We start from the raw sequence: 11,343 nt of genomic DNA on the forward strand, positions 1-11,343 counted from the left end.
TATATATAATTAATTAATTAATTAATTGGGTAGTATTTGATTATTCGTGCTTTCCGGTTTCACGGTGATTGTTGACAGGAATTTTGGTTTTTAGGTCCAAGGATTTTGGACGGACAAAGTGAAAGTCAAAACGGCGGCGTACAAAAGACAAGGCTTGCGTTTGGGCTAAATTATGTTTAACAGGCCAAATCTTCAGGTCCAAAATTTCCCGCCAAATAATGTACTCGTTAACCTAATCTTCTTTCGTTTCCCGCCATCCCACTCTCTTTCTATCCCCACTCTCTGATCTTAAACTCTGCTATTCAACGGAAAAAAGGCTTCCATTGATAGAGAGAAAGATTTTTGAAGCGAAGATGACGAAAGAGGAAGCAGAAAATGAAAGAGATGACATGCTGATTGATGGACCCGAGGAAACAAACGCCCTTCCTGATGGATTCAACGCTAACTATCTCAGAATCTACTATGGTATGAATTCTCATATTTCTCATATCACTTTTTTTGTAGAAAGAAATTTATTATTTCAATAATGGATTTTTTCTTTTATCTGACGGTTGTGATGAAATTTGAAACTAATTTTCTGGCAGGAAAGTTATTTCCTCATGCTGATATCTTTAAGTGGATGTCTTACGGGAATGGTAATCCAAATCTCTTCCTCCTTTTCCTGTATATGCACGCGCGCTTGTTTGCATGTGTTCATGTTTTTCTGCGTATCAATGATTGATGTATCTGCAGATGGAAAGCATCCTGCTTGTGACAAGTCCTACTTCGGAAGAAGAGAATTTTCCTTCACGCTAGAAAATGACATTTATATTCGGTTCCAATCTTTCAACAGTGTTTCTGAACTGGAACATTCCATCAAAGAAAAGTGTCCATTAAAGATAGATATTGGGCCTGTCTACAGTGTTGATGTAAGATTTCATTCTATTTTCTTCTTATTATGCAGTCTTTGAACCAACTTTTGATGAGCCATGAGTTACAACTGCTGATATTTTCCTGACCTCTCGGTTGAAAATATAAATGTTTTCTGTTTCATTAGTTATTGATGTATTATCTACAATGCAGCCTGCTAAGAGGCATGCCTATACGCAAAGTGGTGACAATGTTTTCACTCCAGTTGAGAGGGAACTTGTTTTTGATATTGTAAGCCACTCAACTTATACAAAATGAGCATCGTAGTCTACTTTTCATACTGAGTACACGAATATAATGGCTATGTTATTTGATTTGTTGGAGTTACGTTTTTTGTTGCCCCAGGATATAACAGATTATGATGATGTTAGATATTGCTGCACTGGAGCCGATGTTTGCTTGGAATGTTGGCCTCTAATGACAGTTGCAATTAAAGTGATTGATACTGCACTCAGAGGTACAATGTTCTAGAATAGTATGCTATCATGCTTTGAGTTCTTAGCTGGCCTAGATCCCAGACTCTTCTAATTCTTTACCTTTGAGTGCTTAGCTGTTGTACATAACATGCTTGCATTACAATGTTGGCATATGTTTTTGCCTGAGTTCACATGATATGTATAATGTCTTCTTCTTACATCACCAATTAACTTCTAAGCAGATGACTTTGGCTTTAATCATATTCTCTGGGTATATAGTGGTCGACGTGGTGTGCACTGCTGGGTTTGTGATGGAAAAGCCAGAAGGTAATGCAGTAAACAGTTAAAACCATCATATAATTTCTGTTATATCCTTACCTGTATTCTTACATGAAGATCTGAATTTGACTGTCATCACTTCTGCAGGTTGACTAATGAACAGAGGGCAGCTATTGCTGATTATTTCCGTGTATACAAGGTGTTTAAACAGTCCTCTGAAATGCATTTGAATTTTGCTTAGATTTTTAATACCAAGAAACAATTGACTTTGTACTTTCTTCAGGGCAATGAAAATAGTAACAAAAAGATATCTTTACCAGGTCCTGTTCTTCATCCTTTCCTTGCGTAAGTGATACTGTATGTCTGTTTTAATTTCCTTATTCTGGACCTACTGTCTCCTCCACTTAGGCGTTCTGACTTTGCAGGAGATCCTATACTGAAGTTCTGAAGGGTTTCTTTGAGGCAAAACTGCTTTCGAACCAAAATTTACTTTCATCTGAGGAGAGATATGAGAAGATCTTAGAAATGATTCCTGATGCATGTAAAATTTAGTCTCTTTGGTGGATAGCTCTGTCAGTTACCTTAGCAGGTGCTCATGTATGTACATGCTATCTTTGCAGCTGTTGCTTCTGAGCTTCGGGGGAGGTGGCAGGACAATAAGCAATCTTACGTGTCAAAAGATGACATTAATGTTGTTAGATGGGAGCAACTAAAATATATCCTGCAATCAGGTAAACAAAAGGTATGATTGGTATGCTCAAACACTTTAGAGGTTAAATCCATCATGGGCGGTGGAGACATCTGTCTAGCACGTTTGTCATAACAATGGCATAGGCTGCTCTGTTTGGATAGGTGCCATAGAAATTGAACACTAAATGCAATTTGTCAGTCATATGATTTGAATTTTTTTTTAATATAATTGCTGTAATAGTGATACTCAAATATTTGAATGCTTAATGCCCTTTTTTGTTTTATGATTTGAATTTGTTGTTAGATTCATTAATCTATTAGTGATGCTAAAATGTACTGAGTTGGAATGAGTTTGCCATGTGTAAAAGATATAATTGCCACCATAAATTGATTAGGGCCATCAAACAGATCATAGAATTTTAAGACTTAGATGGATATTAAAGCTCCATAAAACAGATCACAGAGTGACAGTTCCATGACATGTTAAAGTTTTTAGAATAAAGGGGGTGAGTCCACTACTGCTGGCCTGACTTGACTTGTGTTAGTAACTGGATTCTCCAGACCTCAATATTTTCATTTTATCCTCCGCAATCAAAGTGCACTTCTGACAAACTTAGCAATGAATAATGAGTTGAGATCAATTTATTAGTCCTTGCTCTCAAAAATTCAAGTACTATTTGATTGTTGTCTTCCACAACTTCTAACTCATTAGACATGCGTTCATCAACTATATGTTTGACCCAGATGTCATCTGTTTTACCTGGAGGAGTTTTTTTTCATGTACATTGTACTTCATCTTTTAATTATTTTGCATAATTCACCTTTTCCAGGTTCAAGGGCTACGGAGATGTGTTGAAGAGATCATCTTTTCTTTTACATACCCTAGGCTTGATATGGAGGTCTAGAACACTAGTACTCTTGATTTTGCTTTATTTTGTTTTTGGGTTCATTTTTTCCTTTCTCTTTCAACAAATGTAGTAATGATTTTAGAAGTAAATCCGCCTTCATTTCAGACTTAACATATAAAATTACTTTTATGAAAGCAATTAGCTTTTATACATAAAAATATCTATGCATAACCCTTCACAGGAAACTACTTGTTTGTGCTTTGTATATCAGGTTTCGAAGCACATGAACCATTTACTGAAGGCACCATTTTGTGTACATCCAAAAACAGGTTAGTTTTGGAAGTTATGTTTTAGATAGCAGTTGTTATAAATGTGAAGATTGGTGTGGTGTGCCTAAAAGTGTGATCTGAATTCTCTTTTAAGAACCAAGACATTTAAACCTAAAGGCTAAAGTGCCGCAGTGACAGCTTCCGATACCAGAAGTCCTATTAGTAGCTGTGTTTATGCTATTAAACCTTGAATATGCGCTGTTATTGGATTTCTTTCCTTAATTGCTATTTGGATCTTGACATTCATGCTCCTCAATACCTCATGATAGTGACTATCCTCCTGTTCCGATGCTTAGGAGGGATGAAACTTAATTTATCACCCCCTACATGAACTTTAGTAGTCTCATGTGTTTTAACTTTTTGTTTTTCCTCTAGGTCGTGTTTGTGTTCCAATTGACCCAAACAATTGCGATGAATTTGATCCAACTACAGTGCCAACCCTATCCCAGGTATGTATGCTATCAACTTTCAATTTGCTTTTTATCTGTGAAATTCTACTTGTCAAGATGTCCAATTCCAATTTTTTATAGTTTGTGAAAACTTCAACAAAGAAAAAGAATTCTATTGTAAATTCTAGCTTGGTAGTTCTTGATGTTATGCGCTGTTTTACGTAAGCTGTTACCCCACTGTAGAGAGGTCTGCCTATAATTCTTTTGGTTTTATTTACCTTGCAGCTTTTAGAAGAACTGAACAAGGGAGGACTAAGACAAGATGCCGAGAGCGGTATATTTATTTTATGCACTGTTAATTATTCTTCTAATGTTTAGGTCCATTGTCCTAGACTTTTAGTTAAGTCACTTGCAAATACTAGAAGATTGTTTGGATCTTGAGGGAAAAATTGAAAGACCTTGGAAAGGAAACTTACTGCGTTTCTCAAGAAAGTGGACTTATATAAACATGTTCTAATTTACGAGATTGGTCTATTTTGTGTTAGTATGTGCTGCTGTAGTGTCATCTTTCTTGCACATGACATGAACTTGGCCTATTAAGCTATAATGCCACCTGCAATTGGTATGTCTATATTTCTTGATATTATCCTCTTCGGTTGATAGCAGAATGGGATAGAACCTCACTCGGAGAGTCAGTCACGTTTTTCAGATCAACGTTTTTACAGCCTCTGCTAAAATCTTGCAAGGAGGAGACAGAAAGCTCTTACAATGCAAAGCTGCAGCAGTCAAAGAATAGCCTCAGTTGGTAGTGTTTTCTAAATGATATCATCAAAGGATCTGCTCATCTTTTGACTGATGTACAATATATGTAGTTGATGACTAAAATTTTCTCTTGGCCTTGTATTTGATATGAAGTTACATTTTTTGGAACTATCCCAACTAGGACTGCAACTAAACTACCAATGTAAATATAAGTTATTCCAATTATTTTACCTTGTCTTGAGAATATATTAATTTATATATCCTTGCTTCTAGTCGTACTCATAGCCAATATAATTGGGCTAAATATGAATGGAAGTATATCACATATAATTATTATATTATAATTAATTAATTATAATTTAAAATTGTGTACTATTCATCAAAATTTTATATGAAATGTAAAAGAAGCTTGGTTTAACAACAAAGAGAAAGTTTTCAAATGTTTAGGTTTTAAGTTCAAGTTTTATTATATATGTTGAACATGAATTTCATTATTTTTATGTTGAATTTGTTTAGTTAAGTTTTAGTTTGTTGATTAATTTGTTGGTTTGATTATTCAACGATATAATACTTATGATTGGTATTTGTTTGTACTTGTAATTTCAAAATATATATATATATATATGTATAGAGTTCATATTTATAAGCCATGTATTATACAATTTTAAAATATTGTAATAAAAAAATAATAAGTGAAATACGTCTGATCTGAACAGGCATCTTTAAATCTCATATACGCGTAGACAGAAGTGTGATGAGGACCACAATCTTTTTTCCCAGCTTTCTCACCATCGAAGAAGAGCATGATAGATAAACTAGGAGACGTGGCTGTTTTCACTACAATCTTTTGCCCTTTCTTCCTCTTTATTTTTCCATTACATTGGATAGAGAACCAAATCGATGCTTTTAGCTACTTTCCCCAATAAGTTTTGTTCCACGCTCGCTCAAATTCACCTGCTTGATTTAAACCCCCTGTCATGGGTAATGCAATACGTGAAGTAAATGAGGCTTTCCGATTTTGGAAGAAACCATGATAAGAAATAAGGATATTTTAAGTACTTAATTTTCGTTTAATTACTCAAATACCCTGATCACCACCTCAAGGTCCCACATAATTACAATTACACAACACCTTTGTCTAGTGAAAGTAGTGCTTCCACAGCCAGGGAAAAAAAGGAGAACATTCATAACTGCTATAGCCTTCATACAAAAACGAAGGCCAAACTCACAGTACCTCAAAAACAAAGGCCAAACATTAAACAGCAGAACATCAATTCATTTCTAAAAAAACGCCAATAAAAACTTCCATTAAGACTTTTAACCAAAAAGAGAGGAGAAATCTTTCTCAATTTTTTAACAGCTGTCTGCTGAAAAGTTTTCATTTTGAGAAAAATGTATGAGAAAGTTGTAATTCTAATTAGCAAGAATCTCCCATATCAATTCGGCATCAAAAGATGGCATTCTTGCTAGCAAACACTCCTCAAATTGTGGCTCCTTTGCTACCGTTATTGGATAATCATTCGAAACAGCCGATGGTGAATTCTCACATCTCCAAAATCCATCTTCCGACGGAGTTGGTGACAGCAATTCGTTGCTTAAATTGTCACTGAAAACCGCTGGGGATAACGATGAATATGATTCTGTTACCTTCACTTCCTTTTCAGGTCCAGAAGAAGCAGCAGGACTATCAGAGTTGCCCTTCTTGGCATTCTTTTTAGCTCTCTCTCTTTTCACCTTTTGACAAATGGCTTGAATCTTAGCATCTACCGTATTCTTCAGAGCATTCAACCTAGCACAATCTACAGACCCCAACTTACTTGGGTCCTTCAGATTTGGGAAATTCAACCTTGCATATTCCCCTCTAAGCTTATACGCGGCACGATCATAGGCATACGCTGCAGCTTCGGCTGTTTCATAAGTGCCTAACCAGACTCGCATTCTGTTTTGTGGGAGTCGGATTTCGGCTACCCATTTTCCCCAGTGTCTCTGCCTCACGCCCCTGTATAGCTTCTTCTTTTGCGGACTCAAGTAGTTGCTCCTTGATGCAGTGTTTCCGTAGTTTTGAAGCTGATTCGTTAGCGAGTTGCGCGATAATGAAGCGTTTCCTTTGTTTTCCTGGCAGAATTTTTGAAGGAGGTCTCTCTGGTGGAGATAGACTGAAGAGCCTAATGGCTCGCAAACAGAGTTGGTGGTAGTGGCTGTTGATGTTGTCGTTGATGGTGCGCAATGAGAGAAGATTGAATCTAAGGTATTTGAGCCTCCTGACAGTATGAGCTGTGATAGCGAAGACCCAATTTCGGCATCATTGTTGAATCTAAAAGGATGGTTAATTTCTTGCATCTTTTCCTTGATTCGTAGTGTTCTAAATCAAAACAGACGACACAGGTATAGGAGGAAAAGTTCAGAAGGAAACAGGGGTGCTAAAAACTGTCCCTTTTCCTTGTAGAACCAAAAGGAAAGTGAAATAATAATAAAAACAGAGAAACCTGACAAAGAGAAGAGAAACCCAGATTTTCGGAGGAGAGGAATAGAAGAACAGAATTACGATTTTTTTTTTTTTTTTTGGGTTTGTTTCAAAGGAAGAGACTAGAATTACTATGCTGAGACCTAAGTCTGCTTCCAGCTTGGTGTATTTATAGCTGCACGGTAAAGCAAAAGCTTGCTAGATTTTTTACGGGGATTTTTTTTAGCTTGTAACTTTGAATAGCAGTCCAGGTTACGGGGATTACTCTGTAATGACTGCCATGTCCTGTCCATTTATTTATTGCATTCTTGCCCTTTACAACATAAAGCCCATTTTTTTTTCTCACCCGATAGGGGAAATGAACAGAGTTTTGTCCTTGCTCTTATCTACACGCACTTTTTTTTATCTCTTTACAAAAGTTTATGAGTTCAAAAAAGTTAATAATACTGCTTCAGAATATGATTTGAGTTTTTGACTTTTGATGAATTTTATTTATATTTGAAATTGTTTGAAATTAATTCAAAAATCTATTTGATCAGTTAATTTAGTTGTTTGTTTCATTTATAAATTTAACCAAATGTAAAGGAAGCTTTAATACAATTTAATTTTTTATAAAAAAATTCAATTTCAAAATAAAAATTTATTAATATCATATTTTAAATCTACTAATGCATTTATTATATGTATGTAAAATATTCAAAAAAATTATATGAAATAATTCGTTATATTAATATTATTTTTTTATTCAAATCATATTATTAAAAAAAATCAATCATTTATCATGCATCATATGTAATAATTAAATGATAAATATTAATTTTAATTAATTAATTATTAACAAATAATTAAATTTTCAATAATATAATTATATAAGATAAATTAAATAAAAAAGTATTTGTTAACATGATATAATTATTTCATATAATTATAATAATAACAAATTATATTTTATATTTTATATTTTTAAAATTATTATATAAAAAAATAAAAATTATATTAAATCGTAACTTCAAATATTTTGACGCCACTCGTTTGTATCGAATTATTTCGTCCGATTATTTCTCTAAAGTATTAGCTATCGGCTAAAATTTTGAATCAAACGTTGAACCTTAACTATGAAGGAGATAGAAAAGGGCGAGAGAAGCGGCGTCTGCCCCTTAACCATGAAGGAGGTTGAAAAGGACGAAAGTAATTGCGTCTCTGGCTGACTGTGAATCCATTTTGAGTTTCTCTGTGGGTCCCCGCACAAGTGTCCATGCTTTTATTACTTCTAAAAAGCTACTTTTTCGATTTATTACAAAGCTGAGTCAGCTTGTGTTCTTTAACTGTCATAAACCTCTCTCTGCCACGCCTCTTATCACACTACGAAACGCATTTCTTCTTTCTTTTTCGTTTTTTTTTTCTTGTTGGTGAAGTAATTCTTCCACCATGTACTTAAATTTAACATGTTTGCCTTTTTTTTCAAAAAAAAAAAAAAAAACTTTGTGTTTATCTCCGTCCTTTTTCTTTCACTGCAGAAAAATCCAAATGCCATTAAAGCTGCAACTGAGAAAGTCCAATATCCGGATTAGATTACAGCCTCCAGAATTTTCTCAAAACCTTTCTTTCGTTCTTTTCTTTGTTCCGTCACTTTGATTCCATTTGCTAAACAATAGGAATTCAATTTGATTCAAATTCGAATTAATTAGATTTGATTCAAATAAATAATATAAATTATTTTTTTAATTTTAAATTAATTTAATTTTAAATTTAATTATTTATTATTATTATTTTTTTTAGTTATCTATTAATATATTTTACTATTTATCTATTTTTTATTTTTATTTTTTTTTGATTAATTTTCAGTTGAGATTAAGATTAGAATAAAAAAAATTAGAATGAATTTGATTATGAATTTAGGAACTGATAGAGTTGAGATTGAATTCAAAGTTTAAATTTCAATCCCAAATGAAATTGAGATTAATTAGAAATTCTTCTGATCAATCCCTATAAATAGATATTAAAACAGAACTAAAAAATATAGGGAAAGAACACACAAGAAGAAAAGAAAAGCATAAAGATGTTTAGAAAGGTCATAAGCAATATTAAGGATTTTAGGAATTTTTTTAGGGAATTTTTGGCCTTTTTTTTTTTAGAACTTTTGAAAATTTTAGATTTCGATTGATTTTTTTGACGATATTTAAATTTTTCGAAGATCTTTTTGGTACCGATTGAATTTTTCGACCAATTATCCAGTTTTCGACATATCATTTTTAGAAATTGATCAACCTTTTGATGAACTTTCGACGAACAATCCAAATTCTGACGAGAATTTTTAAAATCCGATTATATTTCAACCAGTGTTCTTGAAGGGGATAGAGAGAGAAGGAGGAAGAGAATTTTGCTAAAAAAAAACTGAAATTTACCTTTTATAGTATTGAAAAACGACGTCGTTTTGAGCCTAAAAAAAATCCAGGATCCGCGTGTTTTCCATTTAAGCAACCCGACCCGTAGAGCAACCCCTTTCCACCCGCGCCTCAACCATCAAATCAAATCGAGTCGATTTTGTTGGAGCCGCGTTTTTAAGTCATTTCTCTTCTTTTAACTAAGCCGATTCAAGGTTTATTTTATTTTATTTTATTTATTATTATTTTTTAATTTAGAATTATTTGATATTCCTTAATTTAATCTTAATTTTAATTTTAATTTTTTCTTTCTTTTCAGTAATTTTTTTCTAAAAAATAAAATTTTTTAAAAAATAATATTTTGAGAAAAAGTTACAAATATCAATTTTTCTTAAAGATAAATTTAAAAAATATATATTTTTGAAGAAAAGCTGATTGTATCAATTTCCTTTGAACACAAAAAATATTTTTTAGGAAAAAGTTGAAAGTATCAATTTCTCTTAAAAATAAAATATTTTAAAAAATATATTTTTAAAAAAAAGTTGAAAGTATCAATTTTTTTCAAAATTAGAATTTCAAAATTAAAAAAATATATATTTGGAAAAAGTTGAAAGTACCAATTTTTCTTAAAATAAAAACTTTAAATGTTTAAAAGAAAAGTTGAAAGTATCAATTTTTCTTGTACAAAAGCAATGAGTTCTTTAAAAAAAAAGATAAAAAAAGGATTTATATCAAAAAGTTGAATCATTATTCCTTTTTGTTTTGTTTTATCTTATTTTATTTTCTTTCTTGAATTTTTTTTAAATGTTAAATAATAAGACGATGAAGTCTTTGTAAGTGAAACAATAGTTTTCTTGCATACTCTTGAGGTGAGGAGTTTTTTTTAATTTTCTACCAAAAGTATTGGAGTTAATTAAGAATAATTTTCAATAATTAATTACTTGGTAAAATTTTTAAGGTTTATTGAATAACATGAATTTGAGCTGATACCATCTTTCGATGAGTGTTGTGAGGGTACTATAACCTTTCTCACTCGTAACCGAACTCACGAACCCTTTCTGGTTAATAAACCTGAACTTATTTTTTTAGAGACCCTTAGTCAAGCTTAGGTATTCCTTGAAAGGATAGATTCTTTATGTGACCAATCGCACCTAAATAAAAAAGATTGATAACGACTCTTAAAGTCAATGTCTAACGATAGATCATCGGATCTAGACGTTATGACAATTTAGTGACTCCACTGGGGATATTTGAGAGTTAGGCTAACAAATAAATTCGTGTTATCCAAAGCCTAAAAAAATTGAACCTTTTGTATAGATTTTATATTCATATTTATTTACTTTACTAATTATGTCATTCATATGCATGTGTATAACATGAGCTTTATACTCGAGCTCTATCCCTTTAGGAAGGAGTAAAGTACCCATTGCTTTCGTGATATTTAATGCCTCCGTAGTGACTAGCGAAATACTCTCACTCAAATTAAACTTTTTTCGCTTGTAATCTGTAATTGGTGAGGATTGGGGTACCTTACTAGTATGTAATGAACAATGATGTAAGGAACAATTTGGGAACCTTTAGACTTTTAACCTTGCACCACATATAGTGAACTTTAAAAATGCCTAACATATAGATAGAGCCATCTCCCTCTCTTTAGAATTGACCAAAAGCATATGGTTCATTCTTCTTATTCTGTGTGATATTTTAATTTACTTAGTTATTTATTTATTTCTCCTTATTTGGTATACTAACCTTTTTTCTCATTCTTTTGCATAGGTTTATGCTCATATTATAAAGTTGCATAAAGAATATTTGCTTGAAAGATGATTTTTAACAAAAAGTGTTTCATGGACTCCACAGAACGATTAGTTTG

The 11,343-nt window shown here is 32.5% G+C and overlaps 2 protein-coding genes across 2 annotated transcripts; one reads left to right on the top strand and one right to left on the bottom strand.

Moving 5' to 3' along the window:
• The first annotated feature begins 94 nt into the window (after window positions 1-94).
• Window positions 95-4,852, top strand: LOC111290542 (uncharacterized). Its single transcript, XM_022881889.2, has 15 exons — window positions 95-465; window positions 585-635; window positions 733-908; window positions 1,063-1,140; window positions 1,255-1,366; window positions 1,568-1,652; window positions 1,752-1,803; window positions 1,888-1,949; window positions 2,030-2,145; window positions 2,225-2,346; window positions 3,125-3,193; window positions 3,414-3,471; window positions 3,847-3,920; window positions 4,146-4,194; window positions 4,527-4,852. The coding sequence occupies exons 1-15, from the start codon at window positions 354-356 to the stop codon at window positions 4,667-4,669; spliced, it is 1,359 nt and encodes a 452-aa protein (XP_022737624.2). The 5' UTR covers window positions 95-353; the 3' UTR covers window positions 4,670-4,852.
• An 804-nt stretch (window positions 4,853-5,656) lies between these two features.
• LOC111291396 (Integrase-type DNA-binding superfamily protein) lies at window positions 5,657-7,231 on the bottom strand. The gene has a single exon (XM_022883094.2). It carries the CDS (start codon window positions 6,960-6,962, stop codon window positions 6,036-6,038), a length of 927 nt encoding a protein of 308 aa, XP_022738829.2. The 5' UTR covers window positions 6,963-7,231; the 3' UTR covers window positions 5,657-6,035.
• Window positions 7,232-11,343: the final 4,112 nt, after the last annotated feature.

Source organism: Durio zibethinus, chromosome 11 (genome assembly GCF_047325235.1).
Source record: "Durio zibethinus cultivar Kanyao isolate XHJ-2024 chromosome 11, ASM4732523v1, whole genome shotgun sequence".
NCBI lineage: Eukaryota > Viridiplantae > Streptophyta > Magnoliopsida > Malvales > Malvaceae > Durio > Durio zibethinus.